Here is a 24,308-nt window from a genome sequence, read left to right on the forward strand (position 1 = left end):
AGGGACCCTGGGACACCCACAGAAGCTAACACCTTACCTTCCTCCACTTAAGTCACTTCATAGATTTGGTAAGATGGACTGCAGGAGCCACTGCTCACTCACTCACCTCCCCCCCGCCCCCGCCCCATCTCTTCCAGAGGCCGGGGCACAGCTCATCCATCTGGGGGGCAGCCTTGTTTCTGGGCATGGTAACTCCAGAGGGTCATTGTTGGCACCACACTCTGAGAGAGGGGGAGGCCACATCCCCGAAGGGCTGGGACACCTGTGGAGCGGTGACAGGCGTTTGCTGAGAAATTGGGGAGGTGACAGGTATGTGGGGGTGAGGTGACGGGTATGTGCCGGTGATGTGGAGCCACCAGAGATGAGATGGGTCATGTGTGGGAGGCTTCCATGAGCTGAGGGATTCTGATCAGCCAGCATAGGGAGCATCCCTGGAAGGTGTGAGCATAGCAGGGAAAACCCCCCAAAAATTTCATCCTGGTTAACAGCCACGGAATTAATCCTACCCAGATTAACCAGGAATTCATCCCACCAGATCAGGCAGGAATTAATCCCACTGAATCCAGCAGGAATGAATCGCATGATCAGGCAGGAACTAGTGATGTATTGAACCCGAAATCTCAGGGCCAGCACAGTGGGGCATACCGGACTTGCACCTATCTGGTTCTGGTGGAGCCCCAGCACTGCACAGGGTTCCCTGAATATCACCACAAGTAGTCTCTGAGCACTGATCCTGTAGTCCATCCTGAGTACTTCCAGGGTCCCCAACCCCCCCAAAGAAAAACCAACCGGCCTTCCAACTATGGCAGGACCTAGCAGTCACCCAGAGGTATCGGGCTCTGTAGGTGGCCCTGAGAATGCCCAGTAGGTGGAGGAGCCCAAACAGCCTTGGGAAATCCAAAGGCCATCTGCAATTGAACCCCAAACTCCTGGCACTGGGGAGAGAGAATGAGGGAGTTCAGCCTGATGGACCAAAGGTCTTGGAACACCTGCGTTATGGTTATGGGATCAGGGAGGGTTGGATGACACCCTGCTCTTGCCCAAAACAAAGGTGAATGTTCCCCCAATTTTCTCTTTCCTTTTCACCTGGCCCTTTGATATGTAAACGTCTATCTGGTTCTCATTCCACCCTCCTCCACCCCGTTGAATTTGTACTGAGAATAAAGAAAGGTCAGTTTGGCTTGGGAGGAGAGAGAGAGAGAGAGAGAGAGAGAGAGAGAGAGAGAGAGAGAGAGAGAGAGAGAGAGAGAGAGATGTACAGAGACAGAGAGAGATACAGAAACAAAGATAGAGAAAGGGAGAAAGACAAAAAAACAGAGTCAGGAGACACAGAGACAGAGAGACAGAAAGATACAGAAAGAGACAGAGACAGACAGACAGAAACAGAGACAGAGAGAGACAGACACAGAGAGACGAGACAGAGAGACCACAAGGCAAGAGGCCAACCCGATTCCATAACTCTCTCTTGCCCGACTTGGTTTATTAATTTTTCACAGCAGCCCTTCTTCAGACCCATTCATCTGAGGTTGGAAATATGGCACGTGGGGTGATTTCACAATGTGGGGATTTATTTTACAAGGAGGTTTCTGCAGCCCTCGATGGTCCCCCTTTTTTTTGCAGTGCTCCATGTATGGGGGTGCAGCGTAATAAACCACCCACCCACCAAAGGGGAGACAGAAGACAGATTTTTTGCAAGGTGGCCAGATAAAAGGGGAAAGAAAATCAATATGGCCAAGTTAATCTGCTTTCTAAGCTTCCAGCTTCGAGCAGCCAACGTAAGCTGGAAAAAAAAAATGATGAAACAACAAAACGGAGAGTCCTCAGCGGTGGCTAATAAGGACGAAAGACACTCAACCGGTGGACCAGTCAGAGCGCCTGATCTGGGATTAACAGGAAAGCTGAGACGTGCCCGTTCTCCTCAGACTGGTCTGCTATGGGTCAGTGTGGTTCTGATAAAAAACCTCAATAAGTAGCCAGAGCCATGGTGATGGTACAGAGGGGAGAGCATTTGCCCTAAATGCAGCCTTCTGGGTTCAATCCCTGGCATCCCTTAGGGTCCCCAGGTACCACCAGGAGTGATTTCTGAGTGCAGAGCCAGGTTGTGGCCCAACACAAACAAAAAAGTCCCCCGCCCCCACCAGGATCAGAGAGACAACATAGTGGTAGGGCATTTGCCTTGCACAAGGCCTATCCAGGACGGACCCAGGTTCAATTTCCAGCATCCCATAGGGTCCCCCGAACCTGCCAGGAGCCATTTCTGAGCGCAGAGCCAGGAGTATCCTCTGAGCGCCTCTGGATGTAGCCCAAAAAACCACCCCCAAAAAAATAAATCCCTGCCCCAAACAACTCAACAGGGCAGTGTTGTGTGGGTCAGGCCTTTATGGAGGAAAATGATTATGGAAGAGCAAAAATGATGTTGAGGAGGAGAGAGGGGCAAGTGGGGTACACTGAATGAATTTAAAGGGGTTCATTAAAAGGGCTGAGGCCTGGTTGACTGCCCAGTGCTGCTGAGGCTGATGTGGGCTTGTGGGATGAAGGGGTTTCATACTGCAAGGACGTAGGCACAGTGGGCCACAGGGCGCAAGGGATCCCTACCTCACACCACACACTTGGAGTTCCTAGGCTACCTCTCTGCTGTGTGTGTGTGTGTGTGTGTGTGTGTGTGTGTGTGTGTGTGTGTGTGTGATTCCTGGAGGTCTGGAAACTTCCCCTTCATGGAGATCTCATGGGAATGCAGATAGAGGGGCTGGGGACAGTTGGCAGTGTTCATGCCCTGCCCCATAGGGCCCCCCAAGCTTCACTCTGAAGACCCCAAGAACTCCCATCGCAGTGCCGAAAGTACTTTTTCTTTCACGTCACCTGGTCTGCCCTTCCCCCTTTGCAGCCAGATCCAGATATTTCAAAGCCCCCAAATCCATGTGATCCTGAGCCAGGAGTGGCACGAACCAGAGCTTTATAGGCCTGAATCTCTGAAGAGCAGAAAGTCGGGGTGCAGACTGCGTTGCTGTGTCCAGAGGTGAGGCCAGCCACAGTCTCAGAGTGAGGGCCCAGGAGGGAGGGAGCGGCAGGAACCCTTTGGCCCCACTTGCCATCTGGCACACCAGAACACAGAGGTGCCAACTGCCGCCTTTCAGCTCCAGGCCGGAGTCCTCGGTGGAAGCAGAAACACAGCTCTGGGACCCCCATGGTCACCCCAAGTCCCTCTGAGCTGGCCAGCACTTCCTGCTCTCGCCACCGAACATGGGCCTGGACCCCTGGACTCCTGAGCGACAGCCTGCTCCTGCCAGTCTAACTCCACAGACGCCCCTCTGAGGCACTTGGCTGCCTTCCTCCATGCAGGCTGCCCAGGGTCCCTCTGCATACTGAGGCCAGAGCCAAGGCAGAGCTAGAGCCAATTCCACCCCGGACAGTGTCAATGCCCACATGGTCTTCAGCCTGGGGACTCCCTCTGTCCCCACAGTGATGGGGACCTGACGTGCACAGCCACTGGAGATCCAAGACCCCCCTCCTGGGATCCCAGTGATTCACCTGGGATCCAGGCTCGGCTGTGCAGGGGACAAAGCTTGGACTTGGCCATCAGTACATGAGGCATCTGTAGTCTCACCCACTGCCGCCGGCCCCGCCCCTCTGGTCCCTCAGGGTGGGACCACCAGCCCACCTCACTAGGTGGAAGGGCCACTGCAGGGGGAAGGCGGTGAGTGCCCTCGAGGCTGTGTCCGGCTAGTCCCCTCCAGGCGACGCCCAAGGCAGTATTGAGTGTGGGTGGGTGGAAGGGCCCACCTGTACCATCTCCTGCATGCCTGGCCCTGCTCCTGCAGTGCCAGAATGGTAGCCAGAGGCAGGGGTTTGGGCAGGACAGGAGAGGGCCTAGATGGCTGTCCATGGAACTACACTACTGGGAACTTACTTGGGCTCTGAGTGCCACTTCCCAGTGGTCAGGTTTCTGGGTCACCCCAGTGCCCACGCCTGCAGCCTGGACCACAAGACTGTGTCCAGCCACGCTCAGAACACAGAGAAGACATGAACCCCGTTCATGGTCAGACCACTCAGCCACGCCCATTGTCAAACACAGCCATGCCCACTGTCATGCAGCCACACCCACAGATTGGTCACATATGTGGCCACGCCCATCAGCAGATACAACCACGCCCACTGTCAGATCACAAGCCACGCCCACTCTAAGACCAAGGGCCCGTCGCCCACTGATTGCTGCGTGGCCACCCCCACTGCCAGCTAACAACCCCATCCACTGATTGACCACTCGGGCCATGCCCAATTTGAGTGCCAGGCTGTTCTAGCTAGGGGTGGCCCAGCTTCGGGCCTTGCAGCAGCAGCAGCAGGTGGGCACAACCCCATGTCTGAGAAGTAAATCCTTAGGGCAGGTCCGAGTGCCCGCTGCGTGGAAAACCTGGTCAAGGGTGGCCCCTCTGACCTTCCAGGCGACCCTTTGGAGTCCAGCATCCCTCCAGCGTCCACTCTTTCCCAGCCAGCCCGTCCCTCCCCACAGCTCTGAGAGCAGGGAGGCCAAGGAGAGGCCTGGCTCCGCGTCAGTCGGTTTCTTAATAGCCCGCAGCCTCCAGGGACTCCTTTCCTTTCATTTATAGATCTATATGGTTTACCAACTTCCAGCCCAATTATTGCTCAGTGCGGGCACAGGCTTGCGGGCTTCCCCGCTTCACACACGGCTCCCTTCCCAGGAGGGGCCCTGCGGATGGGGATCAGCCTGAGCAGAGGGACTCAGGGACCCCGGTGGTGGTGGCCAGCCTGGGAGGGCGACGTGGAGCTGTGCCCAAACCGCAGGCTGGCAGCACTGCCAGCAGGGGAGCCGGTGCCAGGGAAAGGCAGCGCGGCTCGGGAATCCATTTCCCCTCTGCACCCTCCCAGCCCCTCCGCAGGCAGCCAGCGCGGCCAGGCAGGGCTTAAAAGGTCCCTGGGGACTCATCCATTGATTCTCCCTACCTGAGATGAGCTTGGCTGTAAAACACCCGTCATTCCGGAGCCTTGGGGGAAAGCCAGCACACCCCAGAGGGCCCAGGGCAGCGGGGTAGGGACACACAACAGAGCCACTACCCTTCACCAGTGAGCAGTGTGGAGTTCTGCATGCTCAGGAAACAGGTCTGGCTTTCCCTGTGACGAGGGTTTGAACTAACCCTTCTGGAGAATCTGCCCCACATTCTTCCCACCACAGCAGCCCCTTGGCCCTCCTCCCCAAGGTGCACAGGGCAGGCAGGGCCTAGTTTCCTGTAGACTCCTAGGAGGTGCCAGGACCTGGGAAGGTGGATGCCAGGCCAACCAATCCTCTTGGGAAGGGCTTGGGGGCATCAAGGGGCCCTGGCTGGGTCAGGAGGGACAGAAAAGAACAACAGCCTGTTCTCAAACCATCACTGGGAGGCCTGGACCAGGGGCGGGGCCTGACATGGTGGGCGGAGCCTATAGGTTGTTGGGGCTGGGTTTTGTGTAATGGGTGGGGCCTGATGGAATGGGGCGTGGCTTGCCACAGGAGTCTGGATAGGTACAGCCTGTTATTTGGGAGTGGACCTTATAAGGTGGACGGGGCCTGGTCACTGGGGGCGGTATGCATAATGGGCGTGGCTTAGCAGGGTAGGCTGGGCCAGGCAGCACCAGCTGTTTCTATATGGACTGGCCCAGAGAGAGTCCAGTTCTGTCCCGGCCAGTGTGGGTCAGTACGACCGGGCCAGGCAACCATGAGCTCTCTTTGGGGCAGCATTTGAACCTTCCCGACTGACACCTAGCAGGAGCACTTCATGTCTGTGATGGCTGGGAGGACGGGCAGAGGAGGGATCAGGTAGGCTGAGCTACTGCCCTGGGGCCGCTCGGGAGGGCTGTATGGTGGTGGTGGTGGGGTAGTGGGGTGTCTCCCTGTTCCTCCCACCAACTGATACCTTGGCCTGTCTCCTAAGTACCAAGCCCACTGCTTTGGCTGCAAACTCACTCTCATGGCGAGAGGGGTCTTCTTCGTGTGGCCCTGTGCACAGATAGCTGCGTTAGTGTGGGGGGCTCGCCAGGCCAGCTGGGTCACTGACGATCTCTCAGCTCCTGGGGTAGGACTGTGAGGGGCCTGCTGGCCTGACCTTCCAAACCCCAGGAGTTTGGGCAAATCACTCAACCCAGAGCTTCCATTTCTTTATCAGCTCTCCAGAAGGCTTCTAGAAGGTTCTGCGGGTGTGGGGGTGGGCGGGCAGAATTCCTGGCCTGCTCAGGGAACACCAAGGGCTCTTTTCCCGTCCCCCGAAACTGGTCATCAGTGGCTCTCAGCAAGCCCAGCCCCACCCCCGGGCGCCCGGGGCCTCCCACAGCTCCGAGCGCGTGCAAATTGTGCGAATCCGTCTTGTCTGTTTACAGAACACACACAAGTGCTTGATCTCACATTACCCGCCTCGCAGCTAAACGCGCTCTATTACGCTCAACCTCACTCCCGAGCTAAAAATAGCCAGCACACCCGGGCCCCAGGAATTCTCTGGAAGGATGCCACGGGCTCTGAATAATGAGATCAGGGAAACAAGCCCCCAGCTAATGACTCTCCAGCTAACGACTCTGCCGAGATGGTGACTGGGGGGTCAGGGGCAAGCACGGAGGTTGGGGTGGGGGCCCAGTGTCATGTCTGAGCTGCCTCTGGGTCGGAGACAGACAGATGGCAGGGACAGAGGTGGGGCCTGGTCCATTCTCCAAGTCAAAGGAGAGACAAGATGCTTCCAAGGGGACAGGCCAGGACTCGGGTGTCTGTGCACTGTATAGGCAGAGCCCAGAGAGGTGTGGGAGGGTGGGGCAAATACCCAGACTTGGGGGAGGAAGGGCTCCTAGCACCCTGTGCCCCTGTTTCCAGTCACCGAGGAATGGAAACCGCCAATGCAGTTTGACCTCGGTAGGTGGTTGCGGGGACCTTGGGAGGTTGGGCTCTGTGATGGCAGCTGAAGGCTGGGTTATCTAGGCAGGGCACAACAGGCTTAGCACGCGAGGAACTCAGGCTGCTCTGTCTGACCCAGAAAATGGGGTTCCACAGTGGGACTCGGTCACTGAGCCCAGGGGGGCCCCTGAACACCACTCAGTGTGGCCCCCAAGGGAGAAATCAAAGGAAGGGAGAAAAGCCAGCTTTGGCCCCACCCCTTAACGCTAACCATGCCCATTCACCTGGCCACACCCCTCGCCAGTCTGGTCCCTCCCCCTCAGAATCCTGCTCTCTGCTCCTGCCGCAAGTGCTCCTGAACACAAGGAGGCCTGTGGGGGGGGGGGGGAGGGAGGATGTCACCTTCCCACAATTGGGGCAATTGGGGGCCCTGACACAGGTGAGAGGCCAAGTCTGGCCATGGTACCCCAGGATGCCTGAGGCCGAGCCAACCACAGGACTTGGTGGCCATCCTATGTACAGTGCCACAAAGCAGCCATGGCCAGTACGGCACAAGCCACATGAGCCGCCACGTTCTGCCTAGATGAGCACTAGAGCCAGGGTTGACTGGGAAGGGTGCAGACATCTCTCTAGGTTTTCCAAGCCACCAGCATTCCTCAGCTTGTGGATGGACACAGGCAGGGGGGTGGCAAGGAACCACTGATCAGCTGTTTTTGGTTTTGGGGGGGTCCAGGATTACATCTTGTGGACCTCTACGGGGTCCTCTGGGGTGCCGGGAAAGAAACCGGGGTCAAGTCACATGCAGGGCGAATATTGTACCCATGGTCTCATCTCTTCATGACTGAACCCCAGCCGGATAAAAGTTGGGTGTGCTTTAGCTCCAGCACCAGAGCTGCAGACGGATTCTATGGGCAATCTAAGGGGCACTGACAGGGCACTGCCCACATCCACTGCAGCCTGAGGGCCCCAAAGGGTCCCATGGTCCCTCTCTGTGGACTATTTTCCCCTTGCCTCTGCCACATGGGAGTCAATCACGGACCCTGATCTCCCTCCCCCAGCGGCCAGAGTCCGAAAGGGTCTGGGGAAACATCACTCTCAGCTCCAGGTGGGCACTGACCATAACCTATAGACAGGGTCCGCTCTAGCCCGACTGTGTGCGCACACACCCAGGAGGGCGGCTCTTCCACATCCTGAACCCAGGACAAGCCAGGACCTCAGCTCCTAAGGAGACCCGCTCAGCACCCTGCAAGCCCCGAAAAGCTCCACAAGTTTCTGCCGGCAGCAGCAGACTGCATCTTTCTCTGGCCTCTTGGCTGGCTCCCTTCATCACCACCCTGTTACCTCCTGCTTCTCAGATTTGACCTTCTGGACCTTGGAGTAGGCACCTGCTCCACTGGAAGCACCTGCCAACCTCGGGGTGCCCCAAAACTTCCCAGAAGGGGTGCCTCAACCCTGTTGGCCTCTAGCACCAGCTCTGGGGGAGATGCTCAGTCATGATGTCTGCAGGCCCCACTTGGCAGGGGGACCCGTTGCAATTGGCATTTGGCAGGGAATCAGGTTGAAGGAGGGAGGAAAGACACAGCTGGTGTCTGCAGGCAGTGAGAGCAGAAGGGCCACAGGCCAGAAAACACTAGCCACGGCCCCACGAAGACCATGCCCCTACTTCTCCAAGGCCACGCCCAATACAGGTACTTCCATTGCTAGCCACGCCCACATCAGACCACGCCCACCACAGAGCCACATCCAATGCACTGGCTTCGTGCCACTAGCCACTCCCACACACTGGCCACGCCCCACTAACACACCAATACATTGCTCCCACCACACTAGTCACACCCACTACAGGGCCAAGCCCCCACACCACAAAGCCACGCCCCCATTCTATTGGCCTGATCACACTAGCCACGCCCACACATGGGGCTAAGCTCCAATACACTGGCTGCTACCACAGGGCCACGCCCCCAACACACTGCCCCACCATATTGGATACACCCACAAGCCATGCCCTATCACAGGACCACGCCCCAACAACTAGCCACACCCTATTAGCCCCACCCACCGTGCTAGATCTGCCCAATTGCAGAGCCCCATCCCCACATGCAGCCTTGTTCCCCCCCCACAACAAAGACCCCCAATAGTGGGACTAAACAGAGGGGTCCCATGGCTTGGTTCTTACCAAGCCTGTCCCCCTTTCCCACTGCCAGTGTGACCCTGACGCCTCCTGACTTTCCCCAGAGTCGGGTGCCACCAAGCGGGGACCCCACAATTCCATTCTCCATTCTGGCACACGCTCCAGGTCTCCACCCTCTGGCTGCCAAAGTCCAGGTCTGGACACTCGGAACCTGCTTAGTCTCTCTGTCCACTCCAGGATGCCCCATTCTCGGCCGGCCCGCCCATTCCCTTGTGGGCTCTAGGGGTGGCAACCAGATCCGCTTGGATTTCTGTGGACATCATCACTCTCGCCCTCCCTGTGGTCGTTGGGGTCCCTGCCACACCCCACCTGCTTCTGGAGGTCCCTGGACACCGCTTCTTTCTGGGGGGCTGCAGAGACACGCACATGTCTTAAGGGGTGATGGCTGTCAGACCCACTGAATGTTCCTGGGCTCTACAGTGCCTGGGGTCCAGCTAGGGCCCACACTGGACAAAGCAAGATTTGGGGGCCCAGGGCCCTCTTCACAGGGGGAGTTGGCCCAGCTGTGTGGCTGGACATGCGGTGCGTGGGCCGTGAGTAGTACCCCAGGAATGAGAATTTCAGATAGTGACCATTGTAGGGGCGATAAGGGGCAGGCAGGGGCACCCCAAGTGTCTGTTCAGTGAGGGTCACTACAGGGAAGGCAGCGATAGAAGGAGGCGGTCAGAACTTCAGGGAGCAGAACCCGGGCTGGGCCATGTCCACCCCAACCCATCTTTATTGGTCTCTGTGTATATTTTTGTTTTGGGGCCCCAGTGATGCTTGGGGTTTCCTCCTGGCTCTGAGCTCAGGCATCACTCCTGGCAAGCTCGGGGACCCTAGGCCTTAGGGTCTAGGGGCTGCCGGGGATCGAACCTGGGTCGGCCACGTGCAAGAACTACTTGCTATGTTATCACTCCGACCCCCAGTCTCTCTATTGGGGTGATACAAGGCTTCCCCAACTCAGAGCTTTCCTGGGACCCAGTCCTACTGCTGCAAAGTCCCCCAGTTCTAGGCTGCCAACCCTTTTGGGGTGACCCCTGTCTTCCCAGCTGCCACACAGTCATCGCTTCACACACGAGCCTCCGGGCACCAGAGACCAAAAAGCAAAATCCAACTTCACTCGGGCCTGGGGCGCTTCACAGAATCCCGTTGACAGCCCAGGGAACCCAGGTGTGTGTCCCCCATCTCCATTCTGTCCCCTGAATCTATTTCACGCCTTCCGTGGGTGGCACTGCCTGCCCCCACCCCACTGCTCACAGCCAAAGCAGAAGTAGAAGGAAGGCATGTGGGTGCGTGTGGGTGGCAGGGAGCAGGGGTTGAACATGCGGGCCCAGAGCATGGAGGGGTGTGTGTTCGGGGAACACAGCAAGTGTGGGGCCCCTCGGGGTGGCCCAACTCGGGCGCCTCCTGCGCGCTCCTGCCCAGCCCAGTGCCCGGTGTCCACACCCACGGTTGCTAGGAGACAGTTGCCTGGAATCACCCTTGGCTGGCAACAAGCAGCCCTGCGGTGGGGCCCACTGTTGTGGGCGTCCGTCCTCTCGCCAGGGTCCGAACCGAAGGGCCCCCCGAAAACACAAGTGCCTTTTCATTCCGGGCCATAGGGGCCCTCGGCTTCACAGGGCCATACTCGACATCATGTCACCCCCAATACCCACGATAGGGGGATTCGATCCCTCAGTTTCCACACGGGGACAGGGGACCCCAGACCCATCCCCTCGATGCATGCTGAGTCCACACTGATTTCCCAGGCCGGGACGCCCTGCAGACCCTTGTGGACCCTCAGCTAGCACTGCCAAGCTGCCCAGAGGCGTGCCCCAAGCTGAGGACAGTGATGAGGCCTTGCACCCCAAGCACCTTCTCCTGCTGTCCTCTGCTCCCCTCTGCTCGGCCACCTCACATCCCAGGAATGGCAGGCCAAGGCTCTGTCCCTCTTGTCCCCAACGCAACAGTGTCTCAGCTGCCTGAGGAGCCAGGGAGTAGCCAGAGATTCGGGTGAGAGGCAGAGCTGTGAGAGACGAGGGTCACCCGGACAGCACTCCAGAATTCAGCCTCAGTGGGCATAGCAGCTGTGGGGTCTCACATGCCCCAGAGACTCTCCCCTCCTGGGGTCTCCCTTGGAAGATTCTGGCATTCCTCCTTGGGTGGTGGGTTTGGACCTGCCGAGGCGTCTGGGGGAGAAGTAGGCACAGCTTGGGGTGCAGGCAGGTGGGCGGCCGCCGACACAGACATCATCTCCCTCTGCACACCTGGTTTCTCCCCGCCATACCCTGAATTCCCCAAGCCTCAGTTTCCCTGTCTGCAAGGCAGACTCCATCTTGCCATCACTGCACGTGGCTAAGTGCCCCCCTGACATGGTCCCCAAGTCAGAAATTGCCACCCAGAAAGACCTTAGGAGCTGGGGCGACTCTCCCATGTCCAGGCCACAACCCAAGGTCAGGGGTTGGGGGGTTTGGGCATCTGTAGCTGTGGCATCTGATAAGCCAGAAGAATGAGGCAGCAGGGTTGGGCACTGGGGTGTGGATCACCCGTGAGGCAGAGGAGGGGACCGGGTCAGGCAGAGCTGGGGAGACACATCCTGTCCCCCGACATCCCGCCTAGGCCTGGTCTGATTGCTTGGGCCAGACTCTGCTGAATTCTGGGGCGATGAATCTCCTGCCAGCTCCCCAGCTCTGCCCGAGGCAGAGTGTGAGTCAGGACGTGGTGGGCCAGGCCAAGATGCCCACAGACTGGCCACACCCAGTGGGGTCTGGGGGGACCTGGTCCCAGGAGCTGTGGCTGCCTCTCCGGCTGCTGAGAGGCTCAGAATCTCCCATCTGGGCCCAGACTCCGGGTTCTCTGTTCAGTTTCATGTTTGGGCTGCGGGGAGGGAGGATTCTGGTGATGGTGGGGTAAAGGGAAACAGGGGGCTCTTTCAGAGCTGCATCTCAGGCCCCAGGCTCTCTCCCAGCCCCCCACAAGCCCCTCTGTGGGACAGCTGGCAGCCAGACTGGGCCCAGGCGAGATGTTCTTGGCTGATCTACGCCATGAGGCTTCCAGTTTGAATTTTCCCTTTCCAAGAGATCCGGATTTAAATTCACCATCGCACCACGGCAGGGTGGGGGTGGTGTGGGGAAGGGAACAGGGAGCCCCGGAGAGGGGAGACAGGGTGTCTCAGCGGCTGGGACCCCATGCCATGCTCTGCAGCCCGTCCAGGGAAAACCACGCATTTCTTGCCCATTTCTGGGAGCCCTGCGGCACCACAGAGTATCCCAAATGTGTCCACAGGGGCTCCATTCACAGCTCTCTGTCTGGGCTTTGTTAGGGGACAAGATGTTGGGGGAAATATATATATATACGTATGTGGGGGCCAGAACAATAGCCCAGTAGGGAGTACAAAGTAGTCCCCTGAGCACTGCCAGGAGTGATTCCTGAGCACAGAGCCAGGAGAACCCCCTGAGCAACACTGGGTGTAGACCATTAACCAAAAAATTAAAAATCAAACAAAAAATCCACCTTCCCCAAATCCTCCCTGAGCCTGGTGTGGAAGCTTCCAGAACTTGTACATTTAGTCCACATCCTGGGAACTTGAGAGAGTAAGAAGCAGCAGCTTGCTGCTTTACAGACCACAGAGGTCAGGGGGATCGGGCAGGGGGGGTGGCCCAGGTGTGTTGGGCTCAGGTAGGCCAGACATGCCTCCCTCCAGCCAAGCAGATGCCCCAGCCCCCACACAGCACAGGAGACAGCGAGGGGGCTGGGCCTGGGCAGGAGGGCGACCCAGTACCCAAGCTGTTCTGGGAGCCCTTTTGGGGATCACTCATGGGCACTCACAACACCCGAGTTGAGTCTCAGGGGGGCCTAGGACCATGCAGGGCATGAGGAGACCCTGAACTCTGTTGGCAGGTAGTGACGGTGGTGGGCTTTGGTTACTGTTTTGGGGGCCACACCTGGCGGTGCTCAGGGCTTACCCCCATCTCTATGCTCAAGGATCACTCCTGTTAGAACTCAGGGATTGAACTTGGGTCAACGGGGTGTGAGGGGTGTGAGGTAAGTGCTGTATGGTATTTCTCAGAAGGAGAAAGCCTGTGTGTGTGTGTGTGTGTGTGTGTGTGTGTGTGTGTGTGTGTGTGAGCATGAGAGACCCACCCTCAAACCCACCTGAACCCCCATCTCCCCTTCAATCCCATCCCCCAGATGTGCCCATCTGAACCCCCGGTGCCCTGTCCCATGTCCGGAGCTGACCGTGGCCTGGTCCCCTCTGTCCCGGAGCAAACAGGGCCAAGGCAGGAAGGACCCGCTGAAGTCACACCAGCCCTGGGCTTGTTTGTGTGCGAGCGTGTGTGTGGGTGCATGTGGGTATGTGTGGGTGTTTGTAGGTGTCTGCAGGTGTGTTCAGGTCATGCTGCCCAGAATGACCCCTGGTCCTGGAGGACCAGCCTACAGGTTCTCATTCATTCACTTTCATTCACACATTCACTCACTCACTCACTCATTCATTCACTCACTCATTCATTCATTCACTCAGTCACTCAGTCATTCATTCATTCACTCATCTACTCACTCAACTACTCACACACTCATCTACACATTAATTCATCACTCACTCTTTCACTCACTCTCACTTCATTCATTCACGCTCACTGTTTCTGGGACAGTGTCCCCCAGCTTCTCAGGCATGGAAAGATGCTGATGGCAACATGTGAAGGGGATCACTGAGCCCATGCAGGGCCCTCAAAGAGGCCAGAGAGCCTCCACAGAGGAAATGTGACCCCAAAGCAGAGCTGTGGCCTCCTAAATACTCCACGTGACCCCAAACTCTGCACATTACTCCCTAAGTCCTCATCCCAGGAAGGACTCCCAGAGAGGTCTCCTGCTCTCTGCTGGCCCAGCCCCCAAAACCAGCCAGGGACAGTACGACCATGAGAGGGTGATGCAGGGACCGCAGAGGGAACCCAAGTAGATCTGGGGGTGCTCAGAGACTGTGGGAGAAGAGGGGCATGGAGTGGGCAAGTACCAGGGGAAGGAAGCCAGGGGGAGGGGCTCTGCCCCATTACCCTATCCCTGTCCCTGAACCTAACTCCTGTCCCTCTGTCCCCTCTGCCCAGCCTGGAGGTAGGTGCCTCTCCCACCTGCTACAAAACCTGCTTCTCTGTCTGTGTCCTCTGGATGAACACTGAAGAGTACCTCACAGCACACACCAGCACACACCCATTCTCTGAGCCTGTGGTTCCCAGGAGAGGATATCTGGGCTGGGCCTGGCTCTGTGGCCTTTGTAATCTCCTGGTGCCCCTCGCTTCTGCTCCCGACCCTGGGGGCAGCAAGTGTGTGTCTGTGTGGTGTGTGTCTGTATTGTGTATCTGCATGTATGAGTCTGTTTATCTTGTGTGTCTCTCTGAGTGTCTCTGCGGAAGAGACGAGGGTGGTGGTGGTCCTGGGCCTTTCCAGGAACATGAAAGGTGCTCAGACACCCAACCAGGAGGCTCCACTGTGTACGTGTGTGGGGTTCACCCTGAGGTGGGACCACAGAATCCTTCTGTAGCTGAGGAAGACTTTGAAATTATATCACATCAAACTGGGATTCCCCAAGCATGAGTCAGAATCAAGACACAGAATCAGCCAAGGGTCAGGTCACCTGGTGCCAGACCAAGAGAACAGTGGGGAGAGTGCCTGCCTTGTACTTGGCTGACCTGGGTTCGAGTCCCGGTCCCCCGAGCACTGCCAGGAGTGATCCCTAATTACAGAGCCTAATTACACACCCCTAAGCACCTCAGGGTATGGCTCCAAAACAAAACCAACAAACCCCAAAACAAACAACAACAACAAGACCACCTGGTGCCCCCAGAAGGTAAGTTCCCTCCTCCATCACGGGAAAGTGGGTGCAGGGCACTTTTAGTTCATGAATGCCCATCAATGAGCAGAAATTTGGGAGCCTCTTGCTGGGCACTGGGCATGGTGCTGGGCACTGAACACAGGCATACAGTCCCTGGAACCCCGCCAGGAAGAGCAAGCCCTGAGCACTGCCAAAGTGGGCCCCAAAACAAACAAGCAAAAATACCAATTAAAAAAAACAAAAACAAAAAAAAAACAAATCAAGCAAACCAGCAGGCATTTCTCTGGCAGACCTGGATGGGTAGCGGCAAAGTTAACTGCAAGAAAGAGACTACAGCAGTGAGGAAGGGTCAGTCAGAAGTTTATGGGGTGCCACACGTGTCCAAGAGAGCATCAGAGAGGGCAACAGGAGGGTTTGGAATCCAGACACCAGAGACTCCACCACCAGGTCTGCAACCCTTCCTCTGAGAGGGAGAAGCCTCTCCAAGTCACATGACAAATGCAAGAAGGAACACAAGGAACAGAAGGTGGAGGGTTCTTGGGTGATCCCCAAAGGGCTCCCCAAGAGACCCTATCCATCCCTCAGCTCCCTGCAGGCCAGCAAAGATTCAGCACCTTGGAGAGAGAGCCAAACGCATCTGTTCAGCACCTTGGAGAGCTCCAGGCAGGGGGGGGGGGTTAGTCTGTGGAGCACTGTTGAGCGAGCTCTGTGCCCACTGCCCTTTGGGGCTGCCCTGCTTCGACGAACGCCACTAGGCCCACCTGGATCATGCCCAATCATCACCCCAGCCCCAGGGCAGGCAGTCAGTCCCCAGACCACGTTGCGCTACTTCTCTGGATGCCCCAAAACAGTTCTGCATAGAGAAACATTATTTTTAATTTTAACTTTCTTTTTTTTTTTTTGTTTTTTGGGCCACACCCGTTTGACGCTCAGGGGTTACTCCTGGCTATGTGCTCAGAAATCGCCCCTGGCTTGGGGGGACCATATGGGACGCCGGGGGATCGAACCGCGGTCCGTTCCTTGGCTAGCGCTTGTAAGGCAGACACCTTACCTCTAGCGCCACCTTCCCGGCCCCTTAACTTTCTTTTTGTTTGGGGGCCACGATCGGCTGCGCTCAGGAGTCACTCCTAACTCTGTGCTCAGAAATCGCTCCTGGCAGGCTCAGGGGATCATATGGAATGCCGGGGATCAAACTTGGGTTGACCACGTGTGAGGCAGATGCCCACCCTGCTGTGCTAACCCTTTGGCCCCAGAAATGCTATTTTCAAGGTGAGCCCCAGAACTCCCCTCCTTTATTGGGGAGGGGGGCTTCTCCATGCTCATTTGTCGGTCCTAGACTCCAAGTGCCCTGGAGGGAATCCGTCTGTCAGGCTTGCGACTACCCGATCGCATGCCAGCGGGCACCAGGTGGGCTCTGTGGCCTGGAAGGTGGTATTCCATGGAGCCTCATTTACAGCCCAAGGAACCGAGGCCCGGAAGGAAAACCAGGTGCTGGGCCAGAGTCCTGCAGGGTTCGGAGGGGGCGTCCCTTGACCCCCCTCCCTCTTCTCTCCCTCACCCCTCGAAGGCCCACAATGCCATCTGCCAGCCCCGCGGGGCCGGCAGCGCACAGCAGCCGTGAAGCCCTGAAGTGATGCTGAAGCTTTTTTTAGCCTCAAATTGAAATCACTGATGCTGCAATGGGAGCCCCGAAATGAACGCGGTGAGACTCAGAACCACCGTGGCCGCCATGCGGCCTGGGGGTCCCCTCCCAGCGGGGCTTTGGCACTATTCCTCCAGCTGCTTCCCAGAGGGGGCACAGAGGGGCATCCCCACACTTCCTGGCATACAGTGGCTCAGGCTGTAGGAAGGCACAGGGTTTAGCCTCCCTTGGTGGAGCGGAGATCCTCCCCAGGCGGTGCATGCACTGAGAATCCGGGACCCCTGATAACCTGGACCGCAGGGAGGGGTGCACTTTTATTGCTACTTGAACCCTGAGAACTTTCTGTTGGTGGGGCCTGCGCTCCGCCAACGTGAAGAAGTTGAGGCTGAGCTCTGAGCAAAGGTGGGGTGAGGGCCAGAAAAATACAGCCATCCCCAGCATGGACCCAGGCATGGGGGAGGGGTCAATCCATGTGCCCCAAATCAGCAGCATGAGAGAGCCCAGAAGTGCAGAACAGAAATACTCAGGGATGCTCAGAAAGGCCTCTGGACCCCACGAGACCCCCTGGAAAAGGGGGAGGGTCCCTCATGCACAGAAACCACGGCAGGACCCCGCGCCTAGAAGCACCCCCTATCCCCACTCCCGTTACCCCAGTTTCTCAGTGATGTCTGCAGCACATTGGCCTGAATTAAATTAAATGTTCACTCATGGCCCTGTGAGAGGCATGAGGAATGGGGGTGGAAGGGCACCCTCAGACAAGCCAGATGGGCCAGCAGCAGGACACGTGGGGTCCCCATCCTGCTCGACTGGCCAGAGAGGGGTGAACATGACCCGAGTGTGTCTGGCACTGCAGAAACTGCCCCCCACGGAGTCCTGGCCTTGCTGTGGGGTTTGGTGGCTGGTCGGCCAGGCAGGCGGAGCGAGAGGAGAAATGCCAGATTGCCTGAAGCCAGGCTGGTGCCAGGGCACAATTGAGTGCGGCTGCGGCACCCCTGGAGCCCAGGTCCCGGCCAAGTCCGGAGGCGCCTGCCAGGAGAGACAGAGTTGCCCAGAGTTGCCAGGCCCAGCCATGGGCACAGAAATATGGGGGCTTGTGCAGGGCCCTGAACCCCCAACCTTGTCAGCCCGACTGTAGAACTGTCCCCAATCCAGTCAGGGTCTCTCTTCCAACAGTGGGTTGGATCCCCAGCCTCCCATAGGCTCCTCTGAGTCTGCCAGGAGCAATTTTTAGTTTGTTCAATTTTGGGCATTACCCGGCAGTGCTCACGAATCACACCTGCCAGTGGTTGGGGGATCGAACCCAGGTTGGCTGCGTGCGAGGCGAATGCCCTCCCCGCTGTGCTATGGCTCTCTCCCTGCCAGGAGTGATTCCTGAGCACAGAGCCAGGAGTAACCCCCAAGCACTGCTGGGTGAGGCCCCAAAACAAAAACAAAAACAAAACACAAAGAAAGTTCAGAGTCCTCAAGTCTGTGTCTTTGGAGCAGGGAGGACTCGTGGGTGCTGATGGATGGTTCCAGAGATCCTGGCCCTGCCGACTCCCTGTCACCTGAAAGGTGCTGGGTGTGCCCGGCGGCACGTCCCTGAAAGAGCCTTAAGCACTCAGCTGCCAGCCCCAATTTGGGTGAGGGGAGGGAAGAAGAGGGAGGGAGGGGGCGTCTTTGGAGGCCCCAGAAGGAGCCTCTCTCCCTCTGGCTCAGAGACTCCAGCCAGCCTAAGCCACGACCGGTGATGGAGGCCGAGACTGAAGCCTAATTACCAGGGACACCTCCTCAGAGATGTGACATGAGACCAAGTCAGGGTGACAAGGAACAGAGGGACCGGTTTTGGGTCTCTCCGGGAGACGGTAGAGACCATGGTGCCCCGGAGGTGGGAACCACACCTCCATTCTCGGGTGCAGGGGGAGAGGAGAGAGGGAGGGAGGGAGGGAGAGAGAGAGAGAGAGAGAGAGAGAGAGAGAGAGAGAGAGAGAAAGACAGACAGACAGACTGATAGACAGACAGACAGACAGATAGGGGCTGCACTCGCCTTCCTGTCCTTCCTCTGCTCCTTCTACAGTGCTCTTCTCATAGCTCTCACACCCCATTTCCCATCTGGACCAAGACGTGCAGAAATTTTTGTTCTATTTTGGCTTGGGCCACACGTGGCAGTGCTCGGAGATCAGCAATCACTTCTGACAGGCTAGGGAAACCCTATGGGATGCCTGGGAGCGAACCCTGGCAAACGCCCTCCCTGCTGTGCTACACTCTGGCCCCCTACTTTTTTTTTTTAATTTGGGACCACACCCAGTGACACTCAGGGGTTACTCCTGGCTATGTACTCAGAAATCGCTTCTGGCTTGGGGAACCATTATGGACGCTGGGGATCAAACCAGGTCCATCCTGGATCAGCCACGTGCAAGGCAATTGCCCTACCACTGTGTTATTGCTCCGGCCCCTGAGCCCCTACTTTTTGACACTCAAGATATTTTTGTTTACGAAGAAACCAGACCCTGCCAGCCAACAGGTGGCTGGCCAGGGCGAGGGCCCAGGCTTAGAGGCCAGGAAGGGTTCAGGGTCTGAGCCCACTTTCACAGCGACAGCGTCTGCCTTACATATGGCTGGTCAGGCTTCAACTGTCCCACTCGGGGTTTGGGGAAGATTTCAAAATGGCACCCACACCAACTCTTGCCTCTGGATTACTGGGTGCCAGACTTCATCCCCAAACTGTCTGAGCCCTCCTGGCCCATCCCAGGGGTGGAAAATGAGGCCCGACCAGTATCAGCCTCATGAAATAGCCGTGTCATCTTGAGCAAGCCAGAAATAGCCGTGCCATCTTGAGCAGGCTTACACTGCTCCCTGACAAGTGCGACCCCTAGTCTGGGATGCCTCGGACCCCCCAAAATGGGTCTCCTGTGGCAGCATAAAGGGACAGAGTGCCCACGGGTGCTGAGTGCTGGAGTCCCCACTCCCGGGGCTGACTTGTGAGGAAAGCCCCTCCCCCACTTTCACTGCCTCCCTCTCCTCTTGGGCTCTCACTGCCCCATGGACACACCTTGCCATGGCTCCCGAAACTGAACCCTGGACACTGAGCCCACCAGACCCAAGATCCAAAGGTCTCTGCTCCTTACAGAGTTCCTGCCTCCCACATTAGCAATGGGTTTGTCAGAGAAGGACCTGTCAGATAGTTGGGTTGGGGGACAGCACCCTGGGATTGGCCTTTGGGAGAAGGGCCTGGCCCAGGGCCGGAAGGAGGTCAAAATGGGGGTGTGGCAGTGAGCACAAAGCCAACAAATGCTGGGGGCGGGTGCTCAGCCAGGGCTGGGCTGGTGGTACAGGGAACAGTAAAATGATTTGTCCAACTCAGGGGCTGTCCATGGAGGGTAGGCACCCCAGGGGACACAGTTGTCATCATCTTTTCCTCACACGGTCAAAGCCCCATCACAGGCCACCGTGTTCTCAGGAGGAGGCAGGAGGGAGCAAAGTTCTCAGGCAGAGCTAGATTCTCATCCCTCTCATTCGAGCACCCAAGGGAGAGTTTCTGAGCCAACGAGGTAGCCAGGAAACAAACGGAGGACAGAGGCGTGTCCCCTGTCCTCAGGTAACAAGCCACTAGGCCCTGCCTCCTCCTCCAGGCCAGCCTTGATGCCGAGACCCCGAGTCTGCAGACCCTGAGGGTGGGACCAAACAGGGCATGAGAATCGTCTAGACACTGAACAGGCTGGTGCCAAGGGGCTCTGGACACAGCGCCCCAACACCGCCATTCCAACCCGGCCCCCTGATTTGCTCTGCCTGGAGAGGACAGGCCCCCATGTCTGCAACTGATAGCAACAGCAGCCCAAGCCCAGCGCTTCTCACGGCCCCTCACCGAGATGGTCCTCAGGCCCGACCAGGGAACATGCCGGATCTGCAAAGCTTTATTTATTATTTAATGGCAAAGCATGAAACGGCGCTGCCAGGACAGGCTCCAAGCACCCGCCTGCCCACTCGCTCAGTGGGGCCCGAACAGAGACACATGGACACACAGAGACACACAGACACACACAGACACACACAGACATACACATTCATAAACACACAGATACTCACAGACACAGACACACAGGCATGCTCAGACACAAGCAGACACACAGAAACACACAGGCACACGGACACAGACATGCAGGCACGCTTAGCCACCCAGCAGCACTCACAAACACACACAGACACACACAGACAGACGCACGCAGCACGCGCAGCCGCACAGCCGGGCTCTGGCATCTCAGCTGCGTCCTACGGAAGGTGACTCAACCCGACCGACGTTCCACGAGGTTACAAACCCGGCGAACACACAGGAGCCGCCGCAGAATCTGGGGCCCCCACACCCCCAGGGGAGTCGGGTGCCCTCGGCTCCCACTTTCTCTTCCTCAACGAACGGGGCTCTTCCCATGGCAGCTCTGGGTGCACAAGTTTCCCTGGGCACCTGGACAGAGCCACAGCACCTTGTTCACCTAATCTGGTCCTGGTTTCCCCAATACCACCATCTGCAGGCAGGAGTTGGGGCCAGAGCAGCCGAGACAGCGGGGAGAGCGGGTTTCAGCCACCTACTGCCGGCGCCTCCCACCCCCACCCAGGCCTCCCTACCTCCACGTGCGCCTGAGGCAAGCTGGGCCTGGGGGTACAACACACAGCAAGCATTTCAAGCCTCAGTCTTTGCAGACAACTACACACGCCTCAATCCACTAGAATGGGCAACGCGGGGGTGCTGGTCGTGGGCCCAGCTGGCCATCACCGACCACATGACCCCTTTGGGGGAACCTCAGCACCACAAACCTGCAGAACTCCAATTCTGGGCTCTTCTCTCCGCCAGAGACGCCCCATGTCCTATTTCCAACAGGCAAATGCTGGGCTTCCAACCATCGGACAGTGTGAGTTCACTTCTAGCGCAACTAAAACACCATCAACTCTGGCCACCCGCAACACCTAGGCGTCTTGGTCCTCAGGGCCACCCAGGGGTGGCTTCTGTCAGCTTGAAAGTCCACTCCAGTGCTAGAAACTCCCCACAAGCCGAAAGGAGACCTTGAACAACCAGGCCTGTGTGCCTTCCTGCTCCAAGGCCAGGGGCCGAGCGCCGCGGACACATACGTCCACCCTCTATGTTCCACGTGCAGAGCCAATGGAAGGTGGCGAGAACCCAGCAACCGGCGACCTCCCCGGGCCCAAGTGGGCACAGTAAAAAGCAAGAGAACACCCAGCAGCTGGGCCCTACCTCGATCAGAAAGTCTCCGGTCCGCAGCCCAGCCTGCCAGGCCACGCCGCCTTCGTCCACGGACTCCAGGTACTGCAGCGCTGGGAAGGCGGGCGTAGGCGTGAACTCCTCGATGGGTGTATCGGCTGCAAAGGCAGGGGCCGCTCAGCACCAGGGAGGGGGTCTCGGGGGGCCATCCTGCCACTCTCCCCAGGCTCGTCGGGACGCCAAAGCCGGCCACATCCGGAGGACCACGACAGTAGGCTCCTCCGGTCTCCGCCTCCCACAGCCTGCGGCTCTCGATGGCGGTGGTGCGTCCCCACGCTGTCATTTTCTTTCAAAGCATCAGTGACTAAACATTTTCCGGGCTAAAAATGGGAAGCCCCCCCTCCCCAAGCCCCATCGCCCAAAGAGGCAGAGCCATACCCCAAAAGCCCGTCCCAAACACACACACACACACACACACACACACACACACACACACACACACACACACACACACACCACTCAAGACCTCCAGTCCTGTGCACCAAGGGTCAGAACAGAACAGAACAACCGGCCCACGGGCCTGAACTGGGCAGCTGTAGTTCTGGAAACTGCTCCTGTGACAGCTGGGCCGTGGGTTGGGGGTGGTGGCCACCAGGTGTCTCTGGTCGCTCACCCCCTCGGAGCCCAGCACCCCTCGGGCTTCCAGGCTGAGCTTGGGGGGGGGGCAAACCCAACTCTATCTAGGGTTCAAGAGATGGGACTTGAATGAGTGGAGGGGGTGGGTGGAAGAGGATGCTTTAGCTGGGGGAGGGGGACAGGCCTCGGTGGATGGACAGACAGGCACCTCAGCAGAGCCAAAATCGGGGGGAGGGGGACTCTATCAGTACAAGTATGGGAGACCCCTCACTCCCACCCCCACTGCATGGCCTGGAGGCTCCTAGAAAAATCCCCCACATGGCTCGGCCCCACACACGCTGTGGACAGCTGTCTCTGAGCCGGGAGACATTTTGTTTGCTTTGCAAGGGGGACACCCCCATGTCCCTCCATCCTCAACTCTGGGGGCACAGAGAGAGAGAAGAGAGAGAGGTGAGGGGGAGAGCTGCCTTGGCTGGGTGCATCCCCGAAGCCCCCAGCCCAGGGCCACGTGACGTGGCTGCCACCAGCTGAGTCCACCACGCCTGTGCAAAGTCACCTTAAGGAACAGGCGCTTTGGCCACCCCAGCTCCGTGCCAGCGAGCTGGAGAGCTGGAGAGCCGGAGAGCGAGTGAGAGAGAGAGCGAGAGAGAGAGAGAGAGAGAGAGAGAGAGAGAGAGAGAGAGAGAGAGAGAGAGAGAGAGAGAGAGAGAGAGAGAGAGAGAGAGAGAGAGAGAGAGAGAGAGAGAGAGAGCCCAGCCCGTCTGAAGGAAGCCGGGAACCATGGCACACAGGGAGCAAGCGAAGCGCTCCATGATGGGGGAGGCAGGAGAAAGGAAAAATAAAAATAAATCAAATCAAAGGGGAAAAAACGGTGGGGGAGGGAAGCGTATATGAGGGTTGATGGTGGGGAGGCTGTGAGCCTCCTGGGCCAGAGAACCACAAATCCTGGGGCAAGTCCTGGATCTAGTCAGCTAGGAGAGGGGTTGACAAACAGGCTCTGTGCATCCTTCCCAAATGATGAGGCTTCCTGGGCAAGGGCCGTGCAGAGAGACCCACATCCACACACACACACACACACACTCACACACATCCACACGCGTGTGCGCTCTGACCTTTGGCCCCCCGGAGCACGAAGCCGAACCCCTCATTGTCGGTTTTCTGCAGCACCACCGTCTTGTCCTGGACCGTGCAGTCGCTGTAGGGAGAATCCCGCGGGTAGCGGCCGTTACCGTGCGCCGTCATCATCATCAGGGCGGCCTGGCCTCCTCCTCCTCCTCCTCCTCCTCCTCCTCCTCCTCCTCCTCCTCCACCTCCTCCTCCTCCTCCTCCACCGCCGGGGACGGGGATGGGCACGGGGATGGGCACCGGCACGGGCACCGGGACGGGCACGGGCACGGGCACGTCCATCGCCGGGGCCGACGGACCAGCCTGGGATGCTGGCGTGGAGGGCCGGGCAGGGCCGGGCAGGGCCGGGAAGGGAAGGGAAGGGATGGGAAGGGAGGCTGGAGGCGCGCGGGGCGCGGGAGGAGTCACGGCGGCTGGGGGGGGCCTGCGAAGGGGCGAGGCGGGCGCGGCGCCGCCGAGGGGCTCCTGGGGGGGCTCGGGCAGCGGCGGGAGGACCCCTCGGTCCGGTCCATGGCGGGGCGGCCGGGCCCCCGGACCGTCCCCGCCGTGCGCCCCGCGCGCCACGGAGCGCGCACGGCTGGATGGAGAGATGGAGAGATGGAGCGATGGAGAGGCCGGCGGTGCGCGCGCGCGCGGTGCCAGGCGCGCGAGCCGGGCTCGGGGGGCCGCCCGCTGGGGGGTCCGAGGGGGCTCGGAGAGGCGATCGGCGGGCTCCCGGGGGCTCCCCGGCTCCCCCAGCCCCAGTCCCGCTGCCTCGGGGTGCGGGGACGCTCAGCGCGTCCGAGGCGCGCGGGGTGCGGGGGGCGGCGGCGTCATCCCTCCGGTGCCCGTGGCCATCCCGAGGCCGCGCCCGGGTGCAGGCGGGTGGGC

The 24,308-nt window shown here is 58.6% G+C and overlaps 1 protein-coding gene across 2 annotated transcripts in view; it reads right to left on the minus strand.

Moving 5' to 3' along the window:
* SHANK2 (SH3 and multiple ankyrin repeat domains 2) overlaps positions 1-24,308 on the minus strand; it is a 169,644-nt gene that overhangs the window by 38,160 nt on the left and 107,176 nt on the right. The window contains exons 1-3 of one of the 2 annotated variants that reach the window (XM_049781184.1): positions 23,624-24,034; positions 23,426-23,584; positions 21,711-21,835 (exon numbers count right to left, since the gene is read on the minus strand). In XM_049781184.1, the coding sequence (XP_049637141.1) occupies positions 21,711-21,835; positions 23,426-23,584; positions 23,624-23,720 (381 nt within the window). In that variant the 5' untranslated portion in view covers positions 23,721-24,034. Of the gene's footprint in view, positions 1-21,710; positions 21,836-23,425; positions 23,585-23,623; positions 24,035-24,308 lie in introns of those variants that run through there. The other variant, XM_049781183.1, reaches the window with a different exon arrangement.

Source organism: Suncus etruscus, chromosome 9, assembly GCF_024139225.1.
Source record: "Suncus etruscus isolate mSunEtr1 chromosome 9, mSunEtr1.pri.cur, whole genome shotgun sequence".
NCBI lineage: Eukaryota > Metazoa > Chordata > Mammalia > Eulipotyphla > Soricidae > Suncus > Suncus etruscus.